Raw genomic sequence first — 19,453 nt, 5'->3', positions numbered from 1 at the left:
ATAATGCAGGATGAGAACAGCCGGGTAAACACACGACGCCAGTGTATCCACTGAAGTGAAGGAGATTTTATGAGACTTTATGTTCTGCAAACATAATCACCAAGAGCAGTTAAGAGACTGTAAGGTTAGTAAGTAGAGGACAACATATCTCTACTGCATCATAGATATAAACACAGGAGAGAGGTCTTATCTTTATTGTGGGAACTGTGTACACAGTGTTAACCTTCATCAAGGTGGAGTGTACAGGAGTAAAGTGAAGATATGAATTTATATGGTATACTTCTGATGTCTAACCAAACTGTAGCACATCTGTGAGTCGGTGATTGTTTTGAGCTAATTATCCTGCGTGCCTGTGAAGCACACAGCCACTGTGTGTGTGTATGTGTGCAAAATAACTCAATAATGCATGGATAGATTTGCACCAAACTTGGTGGGTATATTATTTGGAACGGTATATCCAGATGATGACATTTTGCAGTTGATGGGTCAAAGGTCAAGGTCAACATGCACAAATAATATGGCCCAAAAACACCTTCTCCAAGACATCTACACAAATAATTAAACTGGAGGGACAATTTGAGAGTTCAAGTTATACTCATATGGGAGGTGACGCCACGAAAGAAGTCAAAAATGTATTTTTCGAGGTATCTCTGCATCTCACAAGACTGTGGACAATAAACTTAATTGTCATCATTTTGTATAAAAGACATCGTAATGACTTTATTATTAGATGGCATTATTACAATATTAAAAAACTGATTGGGGTATATTCATCTGGTGAAGAGAAGAGAAGAGAAGAGAAGAGAAGAGAAGAGAAGAGAAGAGAAGAGAAGAGAAGAGAGTGAGACTCAGACACACTGAGGAAATGGATCAAATTTCCTTCCAGATTCATATCTGACATTCTTGGGATGCAAACCAGTGTTGTTGATGAGGATAACATTAGTGGTTGAGTTTCCCTGCAGACTGACCATGAAGCTCAGCTGTAGTCAAAGCAGAGAAAGACGGTGATGCAGTGTTCAGAATAAGTTAAGCTGCACCTTTTAAAGAATGACCCTGAATATTGATTAATATCAGGTTGTTAGGGAGACATAAACATGTTTGACTTATTTATTAATTGAAAATTAAATAAGGAGAATTACTTGTTTTCTATGCACCTGACATGTGCACATAAGCATCACTGAATTGCTTTGTCAACGTAGAAACCTTAAAAAACCTTTAGATTGCTCCAATTTCTAATTTGTTTACATTATTTTTCACATTATTTCCTGACCGTGACAGGAAGAAAATCTCTCATCTCTGCAAAGCATCTTCCTTTGCACAAAACTTCTGATTTTTCCAGATGCACAACTGAGGACATGACCCTTGTGCAGACCAATATTCTTTGCAATCTGAAAGTTATAGTGATCAGAAAAGTTATCCTCATCAAGCATATCTCAAGGATGCATCTTTGGAGGCATCTCTGCATCTCTGCATCCTGCATGACTGTGGACAATAACCTTTAGTGACATCATAGTGTATAAATGACATCACGATGACCATATTTTGTTATTAAACGTAAACTGATCTTGACAGTGGGGCTGTAAGAAAATCTCTCAAAAAAATGCAAAGTATTTTTCCTTGGCACAAAACACCTGATGCCCAACTGAGAACACGACCTTGCTTTCCTGCACAGACCGATACTCTTGCAGGGGGGGGGAGCCAAATCCTTCGCTGCAGCCCTGACCTCAGGCTGGAGGAAGCATATTATTATTTTATTTTTTTTGAAGGTTTTAAATTGAAAATGCACGGAAAAGAATGCGTGAGTTTTAAAAACAAACAAACAAACAGCGATGCGTTTTGTTTTTTAAGGGAAACACTTTGCGGCAGCTGCGCGAGCTCCGGGCGCAGCGTGACAAGAGAGGAGCTCCCGTGACGTCACAGACACACGCACACACACACGTTTGAAACCCAGTCGTCCAAGATGGCGGAGGTGAGCGGGCTGAGGGGCAGAAATCACTTCAAGCCCGGACACAAGAGCCGCGTCGCCGACGAAGGTAAAGCCGCCGTTGTTCGAATCCGTGTCGCAGGGGGGACAAGTTAAAGTTGGCGGAGTTGAGATGTGAAGTTGTTTTTTATTTGTCGCCGGTTAAACTCTCGCTTCCCCCCCCCCAGTTAGTCCGCGGTGTGTTGTCCGTTGGAGACCCGCGGTGTTCTGGTGCTGACTGACCGAGGGAGTGAGGCTCTTCCCCCCGCAGGAACAAGCCTCCTCTCCGCTAAACTCACACAGTCTAACCCGGTGGAAACTGTGGGAATTAACCCCAGAGACACTCGTGTTGTGGTCATTGTTCGCTTTCTGTGCGCGGAGACGTGTTTTCCCTCCGTAACTCGAGCTGGGACAAAAAAACTGTCTCCTGACCCGGATACAGAATTCAAGCGCGACACCTGTCGGCTCATGTTGTCCCGGGGCCCGTCACTCTCACCTGGCCCCGCGGAGGACCACCGGGGTCCGGGGGGTCTTTACCCCCAAAACAAGCCTCTACAGCCGGGATCAGTTCAAACTGCCCCGGTGTGTGTGTTCACTGGTTTTCAGTCCACACACACACACACACACAAGCTAATCTTCTCATCCCACTAATGACTGGGATATTTTTAAAGAACCTATAATTAGTGGGTTCAGTTTGCCAGCGGACTGATCCAGGCTCAGTCGGACCCTCTGGGTAGAACTCAAGTTTGCACTTGTGTGGACTCTACGGTCATTAAAAGTGGATCATTGATAATGGACTTGTCCTATAAACAGAAGTCAGATAACAGTAGGCTCCCTTTTATCTGCTCTGACCATCATGTTGACACGGGACAGTAAAGATCACGATAATGTTAAATTGATTGGGTTTGTTGAAGTCTTGCAACAAGCTGAAACACAGAAGAATTTGAATTTTTAGTTGTTTTTTTAAAAGCAAGAACATCAGACATTTACTGTTTCCAGTTCCTGAGATATGAGGCGAAGATGTTTTTCTTCCTCGTCTATGTATGATGGTTAAATCTTTCGCTGCCAGTCAATCGAAACAAGACATTTGAAGAAGTCACCTCAGTCTGGGAGAACATTTTTAACAGTTCACTGTCATTTATTTAGACAAAATTGCAGGTTAATCAATTAAGATAATATTTGCTTTTACAAATGGAGTAATGATTGTTTAGCAAATAGTAAATATTCAGTCTTCAAGGCTCATCGCCGATATACTGAGTCCCTTTATCATGATAACCCTTATGTCTACTTCCACGCAGGCCAGCTGACTCTGTGGCAACAGCTTTCACTAACTGAGGCTGCTCTTAATCTGCACTTTGTCCTCACAGACTCCCGATTGGTCTGCTCTGCTGCAATTGAACGTTTGCCCTCGTTGAATCGAGTCCAGAGAGGCAGAGTCAGGTTGTCCTTTGGGTGCTGGTTTGCAGAGAAGCCATTGTACCAGCATTTCAATAAGTCACAGTGGATTCCTCGCTCTCTTTCACGTTGTCTTACAATCCAAATTATAACGTGAAATGTATTTTCTGCGACCTTAATCCCAAATGTTTGTTCATTTCTTCATTCCTGCACTCAATCATTTGAAAAAGCCGGAGAAATCACCTCTTTAAAGTGTGAAGCCTCACGTATTTAGACAGCTGCTTTAAGTTGAGTGAACCGTGGCCTTATCAGAGACTGCCTCAGATATGGTGCTAGAGTCCAGGGGAGGCAGACCTGATTTGGGACGCTGTGCTGAGGTAGACACTCGCTATTCTTACCGTGCATAGTTAAAGATAGACTCCCATCAGAAGTGGAACGACTGACACTTTGTCTGCATGATGCACAAACACATCCCTAGGTAACTTTGTGTGTGAGCAGGAAAACATGTAGGCCAGTTAACTTCTGCTAGCTGCCTCCCTAAGATAAGGAAAGGTAAGGTGGCTAATTTTAGTTCTGCCCTCGTTTTCTGCAAGCTGAGGAGTAGGACAGTGCATGGGCCACGTTATCATGATGTGAGTGTCGTGCATATCAGCAAACTCATGGCTTTTAACTGGCTTTCTTAGGTTTCCTTACATGCTTGTGTGTTTTTTTTTTTTTTCCTCCCACATTCTGCTGCAACACAGTTCAGTCCCAGCAGAATAGTGTCTTTGTGTGGGTCTCCTCTGTGGCTGCAGTCTGTGCCACTTCATCCTGCTGAGTGCTGCTCGGGGGTTTGTTGGGGAGCTGCACTGCAACAGATTGAGGAAATGTGCAGGGCTAATTTGTTTGCTGGGCAGCAGGTTACTGTAACAGCCCAGCGCTTACAGCAGCATCTCAGACTCGAGCACAGCACTGCTGCTGCCCTTTGGACATTTGCACCACGTCCGACTTGATCCTTGAATATCCTTGTTCTAGTTTTCATTTATGTTTCACTATTAATCATTGAGTTAGTAATTGGTGAACAAGTTGATGTCCTGTTTTAGTTTCTGTCCAACAGATGCTACAGCAGCATTGACCTGTGTATCAGCCGCCATTGTTGTAACAAACAGTTGCTCCACGCTGATGTCACGCCAAAGACTGGCAGTACTTCTTCCCTCATAGGATGCTGATTGGTCCTTTTTAAGCCACAAGCAAATAGCGCAGCGGTGGGAGCACATGAAATGGTGAACGTTAAAAAAAACGTTAATTAATTGATTATCAAAAGAGTTGAGGAGTCAACTCATCATTTCAGTCCCATGTACGACCTTCTCTCCCTGCGCTAACGCCAGGATGCTGTTATCACTCAAGGTGGGACAGCTGCCGTCTCATAAAACCAGTGCGGTTTGGCAGTTGGTTGATTATAGAAAATTCAAATAAGGTTGTGATAGTCTGGGTCAGAATAAACTGCCGTATAATCACCTGACCCATTCAGCGTTGACGCAGGCGTTTACCAGTCAGAATGGAAGCCTGCTCGTGTTAGACTCGGCTAACCTTGTGTTTACCACAGTGTTTCCCATTAATTACTCTGTTGACTGTGATTAAAGTTATGAGACAATATGGTCCCACGTTTTAGAGCAGTTCTATGTCTAATCACTAAAACATTTGGATGAGCAATGCACAATACTTGTTGTTATACCTGTTTAATTGACCAAGTGACCTGCCACTTTCAGGGCGTACTGTTAGGGAGTGTCATCTTAATCCAAACCAAACATTTTATTTCTAGTTTCAGGTTCTCGATTGTGAGCTGCTTTTCTGTCGTAGTAAACAGAATATTTTTTAACTGTTGTTTGGACGTTTGAAAATGCCATGTTGGACTTCAGGAAATGCAATTGTTAGAATCATATTTTTTCACTCTTTTCCGACATCAAGACCATAATCGGCCTCTAATCAATAATGAAATTAGTTGAAATATGCAGCACTAGATACATGAATCATAGAGTAATTAGACGTAACTTTCTTGAAATTTAAAATGTTCGAAATTGTCGCAAAATGGTCAGACAGACTTATTAAAGATGGAGTGATTAGTTTATGAGATAATTAATCAGCAACTGTTTTGAATATTAGTGACTCATTTTGTTGTATGTCTAAGAAAATGATTTGTATATTTTTTGATTTCCATAAACTCATATCTTTATAAACTTTTTTTGGTTTTGGAATTGTGGTTTGATAAAACAAGGTATTTGAAGACATCACCTTGGGCTCTGGGACAGTTTCACCATTTTATAGACTGATAAATCAATAAAAGATTCCTGTATATTGATAAAGAAAAGAATTATAATTTTTATTTGATTTGATTGCGTTATTTGACATGAACATTAGTGAACATATGGCAGACAGGCTTATTTGTGATACTGCTGATGTGGCAGTGTGACAGGCAGGAAGGCTGATGGTTTTAGAGGAAACACGTTTCACAGAAGCAGCAAAATAACAGAGAAGAAAAGTGTGTAAGCGCCGTCCTTGTTACCTCCTTCTCTTGTGACCTTTCTGTTGGTCCTTTGTGATTTTCAGTGCTATGCTATTTTCAAGCTTGACCTAGATGGGTAGACCAGAGTGGATAACAGTATTTAGCCCAGCGCAGAGTGCTGGTACAATTAGGAATTTGACCCGTATAGGACATTTCCCTTTTTCTTTAACTCAGAACAGTGGCTTATTACAATGAAACTGGCCAGATAACCCTGCCTCCACATTCTTCTCCCTCTTGTCACTTTCCGCCCATCGTCTGCACACTAACATGCAGCATGGAGCTATCTAACCCATTGTAATTTGATCTTTTTCTTTCTACTTGTTGTCTTATCCAAAGGCTTGAGTGGCATGGAAGATGTCCCCATTTTTCAGCATAAGAAGAGGCCTCCTTTAGCCAAGGCCGAAGATCTGGAGGATGATTTCCTTCCCAGGACTAAGGCCTCAAACTTTGGCAAAAATGCCAGCAGCACCCCCTCACCTGATGAAGGGATTCACGAAGAGGAGGTAAAGTGTAAATGTGTTTGCTGACATATTCCTGTCTATTAACGAGCATGGTTAACATATCTAACCAGAACTGAGCATAATATTTTCCCAGAGCCTGGAGACTGAGTGCACAAGCCAAAACAAATGTCTTATAATAACATTATGGAACTCAAAGAGTGCATACCTCTACCATTGCTAACGCCCTAAGACGCCATGTTAGAGAAATTGAGAAATAAATTCCGGGTTCTGTTTATCTAGATCAGCTCCGAATTGTGGGTCATGCCACACCCCTCCGCTAATCCTGCTGACAGACAAATATACAAACAAATGGCAATAAAAACATAACCTCCTTGGCAAATGTAATAAGACATTGAAGGAGCTGAAACAATCAACATTTGGCATCTGAGCTTGAAAAATTAGGATTCAGCTCGAACATAAATCCTGAAGAAAGATTGGAAAAAGGAACAAGAAGAAAGATGAACTCTGTATGAACAAGAGCAGGAACTATTACATGTACTATGTACTTTCTGGTGATAACACTTAAAGCTACAGAGGTGCTCACAGCTGAAAAGAGAAAGTTCCTTACCTCGTTACAAAGCATTAATATGAAATGTTTTAAAATACAAATAGTCTGCCTCTTTGTGTATTTTATTATAATAAATCAATTCCAGCGTGGTCATTTATTTGTCATACTCCTGAAGTCGCTTGGTATGCTGACTTCATTGTAATTTTCAGTTCCCCGTCTCCTCCAAGTAACCTGCCTCGTCATCACAGTGTTTTCCCTTGAACTTCTCTCAAGCCTTTGAATGCCCTGATTGATTGAAACCTCATGTCCTCAGGCTTTGATAGAGGAAGCAAAGGCCAAGCCCATCCAGATTGTCCTGGCCAACGGGGACGAGCACAGCTTCGAGCTGGACGCCGCAGCGCTGGAGAAAATCCTGCTGCAAGATCACGTGAAGGACCTGAACGTGGTGGTGGTGTCTGTGGCAGGGGCTTTCCGCAAGGGCAAGTCCTTCCTGCTGGACTTCATGCTGCGATACATGCACAGTCAGGTGAGATGGCGTGGGGGTTTAACGCTGCCTCTGGACATACAAGGGTATATAAACAAAAGGACACAAATTCACATTATCCAATGTTTGTTATATAGGGAACAATAAAGTAATTTCCACTAAGAATTTAAGACTGTGGCTATTGAATATTTTAGTGCTGTCAGTTAATTGATGCAAAAAGATATTTTGATTTAATCTCTATGGGTCCTTGCACTAGCTGAAACTGGGGATTTGGGATCTGTTTCTAATTTGAATATAAGGTGACATTGTTATTGGATCTTGTTTAATTTTAACGGTACAATTTCATGCATTTCTATTCAACAGTCCTGATGTGTTACACGTCCTTAAAAACCTGTTTGGCAGAATATTAGCAGGACCTCAATATAATACACGTCAGTGTACAACACAACTAACTATGATATCAATGCTAAAAGGGTTTATATGCGCCAAGTTAATGTACAAGACCTATAGGCTAGATGAACAAACAAGGCAGATGAAGACATAAATGTGGAACCAGTTTTCGCATCTGTTCCACACGGTGACAAGCAAAGACAAGTTCTTTCTGTTGGGTCTCATGCTTTAATACTTTTGAATGACACAAAGTGGTTCGTTGCATACCCACACAGTTCATACAGACGCACTCTCTTGGGAGTACATCTTACAACTTTGTCCCACTCAAGTATCAACAACTATTTCGCCAGACCTTCTAGCAGCAGCTTGACACAGATGAAGCCAGGATCAACTTACACACACACACACACGGGAAAGGAGGAGTGAATGTTAAGACCCTTTCTCACAGCTGTTGGGCAACATGAATATGAGCGTTATGTGCAAGTCTGACCTGATCTGCACATGTTCACATTTTTCCACAAACACTGATGCTATTTATTCTGTTCAGTATATTCAGTTCTATCCAGCAGTTGGTGTTACACATCATATTTCTGCTACTCTAACACTCCTTGTTCTGTCATCAGATTGGGTTTAGTTGTGCAGGAGAGATCCACTCTGTTAACATCACCACTCGGAATCAGTTCCTCGTGCTTTGACTTACAAATGAGATATTTTGCATTTATATTTCCTGTTTGTGGTCAGAAACTCTCCTCACTTGTCAACAGCAAATAGGGAAAAGGTCACAGTGTTTTGCTTTTTATTGATTCTTCACTGTCTGGTTTTTGGAAAGAGTGACAAGTGCCAATATAATATTTAAACTTTTGTTCTTATATAAATACTCATTAGACTAAGTATCATTGTACCAAGCTTCGAGTCTCATGTTACTGTGTCTCGAGTGATCTGTTCACACCTGTTCCCGTGGAGTGTGATGCTATAGTTCCCTGTTAGATGAGCAAATTGGCAAATGAGAGATTATACTTACAGACCATTACTTGGGCCTAATATCATCCCATTTAGTAGCTACATGCCCAGTCAACATTGCACTGGTAGATGACAGGGTGGTTATGTAAGACTTGATAAAGTGTGACCTGATGGTGGTGTTAGATTAAACTGCAGGTCAACAAAATCATTTTTTTTATGAATATGCAGGGGAAACTTTACACAGGGTTTGGAGATGTTGTGCTTAGAGACCAGTACGGATTACTGATCTGATGCTAGTCCCCTTCTAAAAAAGTTTAAACGTCTTTCTGTGTCACTTCCCTCTTTGCCACAGGGTGATTCGTGGATTGGAGGTGATGATGAGCCTCTGACAGGTTTCACGTGGAGAGGAGGCTGCGAGAGGGAGACCACAGGGATTCAGATCTGGAGCGAAGTGTTTGTGATCGACAAGCCAGACGGCAGCAAGGTAGAGAGTTTTCACACAGATAATATCGTCCTCAAACGAGCTAAATGAGAAATGGTTAAAATGAAAGACCCTCAGATTTTTGTTTCCATTGACACAAATGTACAAACAACAGGTAGCCGTCCTCCTCGTTGACACTCAGGGAGCGTTCGACAGCCAGTCCACCATAAAGGACTGTGCCACTGTGTTCGCCCTCAGCACAATGACCAGCTCCGTGCAGGTGAAACTTAAAGCATGTTTAGTTTGGAAAATATGTTCTTCCTGTTCTCGCTCAGAAAAATCTTCAGTTGTTTCATGTTGTGTTTATTACTTTGTGTTTTCAGGTGTATAATCTCACCCAGAACATCCAGGAGGATGATTTGCAGCATCTGCAGGTTTGTGGCATTTCACCTCCCCTCAGCAAAGAGCAGAACCAAACTCTGTTGCATCATCCTCTCCTGTTTTCTGATGGTAATTTGTTTTTCTCTTGTATGTAGCTTTTCACAGAATATGGTCGACTGGCAATGGAAGAGATCTACCTGAAACCTTTCCAGGTACTGACTGCTTCTGTGTGTACATGCATGTAGTTGTACAACAAGAGAGAAAATTAAAAGTTTATTTTGTCCCCTGAACCGTAGAATACATATCATGTGTCTCTCGTTGTTGGTTGTGTGTTTCAGTCCCTGATGTTCCTGATTCGTGACTGGAGTTATCCTTATGAACACGACTACGGTCTGGAAGGAGGCAACGCCTTCTTGGACAAAAGACTACAGGTGAGAAAAAACAATTCTTTAAAAAAAGGCACATTTGTTTTTGTTGGATTCTTGTTTGGACAGAGGAAATATTCTTCTGTCCTGATATTTGTTCACCTTGATGTTAATGCAGCAGCTCACACTCACCTTGGCTGTCGGAGACACCACGCCTCCTTTTGAAAAGCGCAAACATACCTAATGTCATTGCCTGTTCAGATGTTTGCTTAGTCCAGCATGTGTGCACAAATTCACACATCGGTAACCGACAAAGACAAGTTAACACTTTGACTGAGCGAGCACATTGTTGTCTGCTGACACAGGTTAAATGCAACCAACATGAAGAGCTGCAGAACGTGAGGAAGCACATCCACTCCTGCTTCTCGAGCATCGGCTGCTTCCTGCTGCCACATCCTGGCCTCAAGGTGGCCACCAACCCCTACTTTGACGGCAGGCTGAAAGGTGTGATAAACAGGAACATGCATACGTACTAAAGAATAAATAAGTAGAACTCAGAGAACACATAATGCCACCAAGGCCCAACAGTCCCCTTATGAAATCACATTTAAATTCACTAGATCCAGATTTTTTATTTGAATCTCCACCAAACTACACACAGTCATAAATATCAGTCGCCTAAACATGGCAGATTTTTTCATGAAGATCTACAAATTATTGTCTGAGAAATCAACGAAAATGTTGAATAACGTTCTATGTCACAACGTTAAAGAAAGTTTCTAAAAAAAAAACCTGTATCTGCCCTTTTTCCGGAGCCACACCAAAATGTAATGGGTTCTTTCCTGACCCATATCACATCCTTCCATCAAGTTTTGTCAGTTAGCAAGATTACACTAAAACTACTGAAATCAGACGGAAACACAACCTCCTTTCCTGAGGCGATGAAGAGTGATAGCTAAAGCCTGCTTGACCGAAGTGTCGTGCTCCGATGGGACAATGAGGATAAATGTTTTTGTGTTTCAGACATCGATGGTGATTTTAAGAGGGAGCTGACCGAGCTGGTTCCTCTCCTCCTGGCCCCAGAGCGACTGGTAGTGAAGGAGATCGGAGGAAACAAAGTCACCTGCAGAGATCTCCTGGAGTACTTCAAGGTCCTGCAGGATTTCACATAAGTCCATTGCTTTTCACAGTTTGTATGTCACAATAAGATAATTACAAAGCCTCAAAGAACACACTCGGCTGCCTTGTCCAAATAAAACGGCACAAAATTTGTTTAGATAATTTGCCACAGTCGACTGTAAACAGTGGCATCCTTGTAGAGAAAAGGAGAAAACTTAAACCGCATTAATGAAGACGTGTTAAAATTGTGGTTTGCAAATTTTTTGTTTAAACTTTCCGGTTTGACAAAGACACAAGTGGAAGGAACACGTCTACTTGATTATAGATGCAGTGAATTTTCTTTCACTGTTTGTCTTAAATCCTGTGTTTGTGTTTTGTTTATTTGTTTAAATGTTGTCAGGACACTAACCCATTGACTGGGCTCTAACCTCATACTTACCAGCTTGTTCCAGTGTTTGCTGCCAAAATATTTACATTTTACTGGAAACACTGGTGTGATTATCTGTATTTCATTTTCCTGCAGGCTTACATAAAGATCTACCAAGGTGAGGAGCTGCCCCACCCAAAGTCCATGCTGCAGGTGAGTGTCTCAAACCTGAAAGAGCTTATTCAGAGTTCAGTGACATCCTGTGGCCAAGTTGAATATTGAATACCCATTGCCTCACCCTCTGCTGTTTGAATTTCATTGTTTTTTTTGTTGTCTCCCAATTCTCAGGCGACGGCAGAAGCCAATAACTTGACGGCTGTGGCAGGAGCCAAAGACATGTACGGCAAGAACATGGAGCTGGTAAGGACGTGTCTGTTTTTAAAGGAGTCCACAGCCGTTCAAATCATTTAATATCCAATAGAAATCCTGCAAACTAGTCAACATCCTAGTTCCATGCTACTGTAATATTTGAAAACACCTTTGTCTTCATTAGTTTAGTCAGTCAAATTAATTTCCTCTGTCACTTTTATGTCCCCCCCCCCCTCAGATGTGCGGTGGGGACAAGCCATACATCGCCCCAGCCGACCTGGAGCGCTGCCACGAGGAGTTTCGCGAGCACTCTGTGGGTTACTTCCGCTCCGTGAAGAAAATGGGTGGCGACGAGTTCTGCCAGCGCTACCAGAACCAGCTGGAGTCCGAGCTGAACGAGGCCTACACCAACTTCTCCAAACACAACGACGGCAAGAACATCTTCTACGCAGCGCGCACCCCCGCCACGCTGTTTGCAGTCATGTTTGTCACCTACGTGGTGTCTGGGGTGACGGGCTTCATCGGCCTGAGCACCTTAGCATCGCTGGCTAACTTTGTCATGGGCATAGCGCTGCTGTCACTCTGCGCCTGGGCGTACGTGAAGTATTCTGGAGAGTTTCGGGAGGTGGGAGCGATGATAGACCTGGTGGCCGATACACTGTGGGAACAGGTGGGTCAACGATGTGTGTTTGTGTGTGTTTGTCCCGGTTCGCTCACTTTTGATTTGTTTGAATGTAACTTGTCAAATGTCTTCTAATGGTTCTTCTTGTGGTCTTTAGGTATTAAGATCATATTAGTTATATTTGGTACTTTAAGCTGAAGCCAATAGATTTGAGGTCAAATGTTTTTCAACTGAAAAGATCTGGAAAATAGGAACGCATTAGATATTAAAGCAAATATAAGGTCATCAAAGATAGTTTGGTATCAGAGCATAAGTAAGAAATTGCTGCGTGAAAAAACACAATGTAAATGAATGTGATGATTTTAGAGGAAGTTAATGTTTTGACTATAAAATGTGATTATTTAGAGTCTTAGATGATGTCTTCAGGTTGTATTTTTTTTGATCATAGTTCTCCAAAACCTAAAAGTTCAATTTTAACAGTAACTTTATTTCAGAGCTTTATCAGCTAAAATCCATCAGAACAATCAGTTGTGAAAATGGTTGGTGTCACAGGACAGACGTGTTTTTATTCAACTGCCTGTGTCACATTAGAACAAGTACTTTCTGGTTTTATGTTTAAAAGCTAATTTATCGTTCAAGGTTTTTAACTTGAATATCAATATCTGCATCTGCTGTAAAAGTCCAGTATTAGTCTGCGTTTAATATTGGATTTAGATTCGATTTTTCATTTAAATTTACCATCTTTGTAATGAGATAGATTCATTTTTCTTAAGGTTAATTTGAGGGGAGAGATTTGTGTGTTTACAATTTGATACTTGAGCGGTTTCATGGGATCTTAAGCTTTGTTTTGTTTTCTTCAGTTCTTTTCTTGGGGTCATTTCTTCAAGTGTTCAAGTGTTTGTGTTAAAGCACCATCACTTCTCACTTAAACATAATCTGACCTGAGAAAGAGTTTAAAAAGAAAAACGTTGAAGTCAAAGCTTTGAAATTAGACTCGCATCAAGTTTCATATCATCTTCTTTCTCCAGGGTTGGAACAATAAGTGTGTGTGTGTGTGTTTCCACTGTCATTTTCTGTATTCGTTTACTTGAAGTTCCTCATGTTGCCCTTTTATTTGAGGTGTTTTAAAGACCATCAGTTTTCCTTCTCTCAGCTGCATCATCCACGTCACCTCATATCCAGTGTGTCACCTCTCAGCTCCAAACTGAAACTCTGTCAGCACCTTCTTTTATTTTCCTCACTCTCTCTTCATTCCTTGTTTGCAAGTGTTTCATCAGCGTTTGTGATCCACCACAAACTCATGTCTCCTCTGACGTCTTCGTCTGACCCTCCTTCCTCCCCCTCTGTCTCTCTCCCCCCCTCACATGCTTTGCAGCAGATGGTCAGAAAGGTGAGACGTGTCGCTTCCCGTTTCTCTGAACTTCTGTCTTCTGTCCTCAACATCCTGTCAGATTTCCTGTTTCCTTTCTCTTTACTTTCTCCTTCAACTCCTTCTGCCGCTCTCCTTGTATTATTATTATTTGTGTGGTTTAAGGTCAAGACTAATTATTTTCACTCTGTCAACATTAAGCTGTTGTGACAAAATATTCACAATCTTTATCATTTCCAGGTGATTATTGTAAAGACCTCTGCCCACAAGGAAAAAACACCTAAATAATATTTAAATACAAATTGAATCGTATCAATGTGGACCTGCTCTGTCTCTTCCTGATTTCAACTTCCTCTTTCTGAACGTCTGGATCCGTTTCATCTCTCTGCTCGTCTATCTGTTCCCTTGTGTAACTCTCCCGTTCCCTCTCAGGTGTTTTTCAAACTTTCGGAGCCCGTCAGGAGCCGCCTGGCGTGGCCCGCCTCTCTCCTCCCATCACTCCCATCAGCAGCGACGCTGGGACTTGGCGTTCTGACTCCTCTCAACAACAACTACAAGAAGAATTACTAGCTGCTCAGTGACCAGTGGACTCAGTGTCAAACCTTCAACCTCCTTATATTGAAGCTGCTGCAGTTTGTTGCTTTCTTTGGTTAACTTTCACTTGAATGGTGCTGGACTCTGACACTTTGTCCTCTGGCTCTGAAAACTGACAGGAGCGAATCTTCTCAGGATCTCGAGGACGTGGAACTCGCCCCAACGGTTTTTATCCATCTTATTCTGATGAATGTGGAAAGGATGATTCTGGTTTTAAGTTCTTTTCAGTTGAAGAGGTTTTGTTCAGTTGTGACTCATTTTGCTCGTCTGTGCTCAGCATGTTGTTTCCAGTGATTTTTACCTTTTTAAGGTTTTTCTTCCCTAACTTACTTTCTTTCAGTTTCCTTGTCCCCTTTAATTATCCGTTTTTAGACAAGTTAACTTCTTTGTCCTATAAATAAAATCTCTCTCCCTCTCTCCTCTTTCCCCTGCTGCAGGTTTTGAAGCCGCTAAGTGAACATTATATGGAAGACAACGTCAGACAGACGGTGGTTAACTCTCTCAAAGCCAGCTTGACAGAACAAGGCTCGCAGCACACCAAGTTAAAGACTCACTGACACTCTTCCTCCTCCTCTTCCTCATCACGTTGATCCTCCCTCCCCTCCTCGCTCAACGTCTTCAGTCCTAGAACTGTGGAACTAGTTCAACACCAAAGCTTCTCCTCCCCCCCCCCACAAACACCCACCATGACATCGTTGACCTGTTTTTCCCGTCTGTGCTGCTCTTCATCGCCCCCCTGTGCCTCAGAGCAGAAACTGCACGTTCATTGAAGGACCGAGGAGAGGAGCCGGCAGCTTCGGCCTGTTGCCAAAACCTTGAAGGAAGATCATCCCCTCCTGTGTGCCACGCTGGGATAGTTGTTGTAATGCACACTGTAGACACACACACACACACACACACACACACACCATTTTGCTGGCTTTGCGATGGAGCTGTAATTCAGGGAAATCTGTCACGTCTGTGCAGCTGTAATCAACAATAGATGCAAACACTTATCTGTGGGTTTCACGGCTCAGTGTCGCAGGACAAACAGTTCAGAGCTCACGGTGCAGGAACGTTTCCTACAAGCACAAGTGACCAATCAGCTGAGAACAGTAACAGTGAGATGATTGTTTTCTCTTGTTTTTCGTTACCTCAGTAAAAAACAGAAAACAGATTTTAAGATTTCAAGTCAGTGCGGAATCACATGTTCTCGTTGTGAACGAGTTAAGTCTTAACAGTTCAATTTCCTGCCTGTTCTGGTAAATTGATTCAGTTTCTCCCGACGTATTTGAAATGAACAGGAAATGAAGTAATTTATTTCTCCTCTGACGTACTAATAACTCACCTGCTTGCCTCCATTCATTCAGTTTTTTATCTCTAAATCTGGAGGTTGTGTTCACCAGGTAAAATCAAACCTCTACACATCTGTCTCACTCTTGAATACTCTGTCATACTGAAGACAACTGTAGCAGACTTTTTTTGGGCTCTTTATTTTAGAACTGACGTGTTTTATTTGGCCTCTAGTGTCTTGTAGCAGATCCTCTGCATGGTGCTGTGTTGTAGCATAAAAGCTAAGCTAAGAGCTTTTAGAGCCCAGCGATTAGTCAGGTATCCTCCACTGCCTTTCATTACACCTCAGCTCCGACTGCTTCCTCTCGTCCGACCTCATGAAGGCTGCACGTTAGATTTTTTGCCTTTAGGGAGTTTTTTAGCTCAAATCACTGTTACAGGAAAATTCAGGCATTGCGGAAAAATCCATTTATTTGCTTTCTTGGGGAATTGTTTAATGAGACGATTCACACTGAAATCTGTTGGATAAATATGAGGCTACTGCCTTAAGCTGCTTAGCTTTGACCCCCAGTCTTTATGCTAAGCTAGGCTAATTGGCTGCTGGCTATAGCTTTGTATTTAACTGCTGAACTCGTTTTCTAAAACCTTCCCTTTTAGTTGTCAAAAGATTGTCTCTTCTTATTTTTCTTTTCTCTAAAAATCTGAATCCAAATCTTTTTTTCTTTCTCTCAAATCTAAATCTTTAACACTTTTCCACTGGTGTCCAGACTTGATGTAATTTAATGAAGTGTAGAAATGTACTGCTCCCTTCTGTTTCTTGAAGTTAACACACAAACAGCTGCATCACATCTGTCTGAGCTCTTAACATTGATTCCATCCACAGTGTTTCAGTCCTGTTCGGTCTCTGTCTGTGTTGACATATCACAGAGCGGGCATGTATGTTGGATTAAATATTTAAATAAACTTTGAATACGTTTTATAGTGAATCACTTGACAGTGGCTGTGTTTTTTTTTTTTTCTTAATTTAACAGTTTGTGGTTCGTTAGACGACAAGTTGCTGCTTTAGGTTCTCGTTAGTTTCTCCGAGGACGAACGTTCATCGTGTGAATATTTGGCTTCTGACAGGAAACCGTTTAGATTGTGACGAGTGGGTCGGAGACGACGTCTGTCCGGCTTTTAAAGATCTCTGGTAATTTATTTTTGAATGAAATGTTTTACCTTACGAATAAAACATCAACACAACTCTTCTGGCTCCTTTTTTGTTTCTTTTAGGAGAAAATGTCACGAGGCAGTTTATCACATTTCAGTTTCATCATGAGCTCAACTCAGAAATCAGAGTTTCTCTAAACTAGATTTACACATTTCATACGTTCACTGCAGGAATCAAACTGACGATTGTGCTTCCATCATGTTGGGATTTTAAGAATAGAAGTGACGTGTTAAACTGAGCACACTTTATAAAAAGTTCTCAACTCCTGGGTTTGACTGATGTTAAAATCTATCGTCTTTGTTTTAAGGAATTACGACATGTTTTTATATTTCTCTGTCACAATGTTCCATTTCATCACAGTAAATACTGAGAAGGTGACAGTTCACTCAGTGGGCTCGTTACACACAGGTCACTGAGGAAGAGGAAGCTGAGAGCTTTTTCTGTTGTGTCCTGGACACAGTTAAACTAACTTCATTATTGAGTCACATGCAGCAGCAATGATCTGTTATCAGCTGAGAGATGCAGCTGCTTTATTCTGAACGTCCACATAAATCAAACGGTGTAAATATAAACTCCAGTATTTTAATTTACTTAACTACAATCTGCTACTGTCTTTTATATTGACAGTTTATACTTTTACAGAAGGTTGACTACATCTTGAAGGTGTCACTTTCTGAAGTTAATCTGATTAAACAGTGATGACGTTATTAGTGTGAAATGTGCATTTCATATTTATTAGCTTTAATTATATTTAAAATGTATTTTTAAAAGGGTTAAAAACTAGATGCAATTTTCCTGATCATACGTATTAAATACAAAGCTCTTAGTATCAGCAGTGATAATCTCACACGGACGAATGCATTTCCACAAATGACCAACAGGAGGAGCCAGAGTTTTAAAAATACAGTTTTATTTTGAACTGTTTGAAGCTGCAGTTTAAGTAACATTTCCACGGTCCGACAAACAGACCCACGTCGTGCTTTCAGACAAACGGGCTATAATGATGGCTTCGTGAAAACTGTGTAGAACTAAAGCAGACTGGGTTTTTTTTTTAAAAAGCCACAAAAATCCAAAGAGACCAAAATATCACACCAACAGGCGGACGGCTTTTTATCCACCTTCATTCATTAAAACATAAATGAACTAATAACTACTTGTATAAATTCTCATCCTACACGAGAACACGTTTGAAGGAAAATGGCACAGACAGAAACAAAAATAAAAAAGAAGCAGAGTGAGATTTAAAAAGTCTCACTCACTCATTGTGTCACCGACAACTTTTCACTGCGTTCAAAATACTTGGGTGTGTCTCGTCAGGGAGACACGGTGACTTCACGTGTCCTGACAAGTAGACGAAGACCTCAGAGGACGGGACAGAGGATGTGTTCAGATAAAACAGACATAGTGGTCAAACTTCATTTAAAACTACAGGAGAGGAATTTACCGATACTCACAATGAACATTCAGAGGGAAGGTTAACGGCCCATGTGATCTATTTAAACTTCCTCTGCAGGATTCAGTCCATATTACATTCATTGAGGGTTTTTCTATGCTGACAAACAGAAGTGGCCCGAGGCGACACTGAAGCAGACGGAGGGAGCGGAGCGGTTCTGCAGGGTCGTGACCCCCCCCTTCAGAGTTTCTCGTTTTCCCACGTCTTTGTGTATTTGGCTTGATCAGAGTTAAAAGCTGCAACAGTCACGGCCGAGCGACGTCCTGCTTGTTGTTTCGTGCTCGATGTGCAAAAAAAACGTGGAGGATCCCAGTTCACTAACGAATGAGTTGAAGTGTTCAAGGTAATGCAGATGAGCCGAACACCTGCCTCGCAGAGCCGCGTGTATACAAACGTGTTGAGACTTAATTTACACACCAACGTGACTTCATGTGAATTCTAAAAGGCAGAAAAAAGAAAATGTTTCAACTTCATTAAAACAATTATCAATATTTGTTTTCATAGCTTTGTGCAAAAGGGATTTTAAAAGAGGGCTCTGTGATGCTAAGTGTGAAGAACGTCTTCGTTCTCTGTCTGGAAAATTTGAAACTTTCGGTCGTCTTCTACATGAGTTCACTTCAACTGACTTTTTTAAAAATCTTTTGGTTTCATCTCAGAGAAACAGCCTCTTTGATCAGTAGCATTGATACAACAAAAATAAAAACAAACATAAAACCCAGAACAGTTTAGTTTTTGGAGCAAATAAAAACTAAATAAAAACGAATCAGTAACTTTTCAGCTCATTTTGTTGCCATGGTGACTGGATGAGACGAGTCGGTACACGTCCTCTGGTCCTCTGGTCGTCTCTGCTGCCTCCTCTCAGTCCGAGGAGCGCAGTTAGTCCGGATGTTGAAGAGTTCATGACGGGGAAGGTTGTTGGAGGCCGTGGTCGTCTGCTCTGCGTCTGCGGGAGGTTTTAGATCATGGCCCGGAAAGCAAACGAGATTGCGGCGCCCAACGCCAAGCCGAGGGACAGGAAGAAGGCCATGATGGCCCCCGCCGTCTCTGCCTCGTGAGGCGGCACCTTCCTGTACGCACACAACACAGGGAGAGAATTCATTAAGATCACATGGTTCACTCCTAAACACTGATGTTTGTTGTAATGTACAACTTAGAGGAGCAATGATGAG

The 19,453-nt window shown here is 41.7% G+C and overlaps 2 protein-coding genes across 7 annotated transcripts in view; one reads left to right on the top strand and one right to left on the bottom strand.

Moving 5' to 3' along the window:
• Positions 1-1,857: 1,857 nt before the first annotated feature.
• On the top strand, positions 1,858-16,863 carry atl2 (atlastin GTPase 2). 3 transcript variants are annotated; one of them, XM_034608536.1, is made up of 16 exons: positions 1,858-2,033; positions 6,237-6,403; positions 7,222-7,434; positions 9,095-9,226; positions 9,339-9,443; positions 9,547-9,597; positions 9,700-9,756; positions 9,883-9,975; positions 10,275-10,413; positions 10,933-11,060; positions 11,552-11,608; positions 11,744-11,815; positions 12,003-12,434; positions 13,762-13,776; positions 14,188-14,514; positions 14,787-16,863. In XM_034608536.1, exons 1-15 carry the CDS (start codon positions 1,961-1,963, stop codon positions 14,323-14,325), a joined length of 1,872 nt encoding a protein of 623 aa, XP_034464427.1. In that variant the 5' UTR covers positions 1,858-1,960; the 3' UTR covers positions 14,326-14,514; positions 14,787-16,863. The 3 variants fall into 3 exon arrangements, with proteins under 3 accessions (XP_034464427.1, XP_034464428.1, XP_034464426.1); XM_034608537.1 differs by lacking the exons at positions 13,762-13,776; positions 14,188-14,514 and having other exon boundaries at positions 14,787-16,612; XM_034608535.1 differs by lacking the exon at positions 14,787-16,863 and having other exon boundaries at positions 13,762-14,322.
• Positions 16,864-17,724: 861 nt separating this feature from the next.
• The window catches only part of LOC117775563 (equilibrative nucleoside transporter 1-like), a 31,504-nt gene continuing 29,775 nt past the window's right edge, over positions 17,725-19,453 (bottom strand). For all 4 annotated transcript variants that reach the window (XM_034608863.1, XM_034608862.1, XM_034608865.1 and 1 more), the window contains exon 13: positions 17,725-19,351. In XM_034608863.1, the coding sequence (XP_034464754.1) occupies positions 19,240-19,351 (112 nt within the window). In that variant the 3' untranslated portion in view covers positions 17,725-19,239. The remainder of the gene's footprint in view (positions 19,352-19,453) is intronic.

The sequence above is a fragment of the Hippoglossus hippoglossus genome, chromosome 15 (assembly GCF_009819705.1).
Source record: "Hippoglossus hippoglossus isolate fHipHip1 chromosome 15, fHipHip1.pri, whole genome shotgun sequence".
Classification (NCBI taxonomy): Eukaryota; Metazoa; Chordata; class Actinopteri; order Pleuronectiformes; family Pleuronectidae; genus Hippoglossus; species Hippoglossus hippoglossus.
This window is presented reverse-complemented; position numbering and strand designations above follow the sequence as displayed.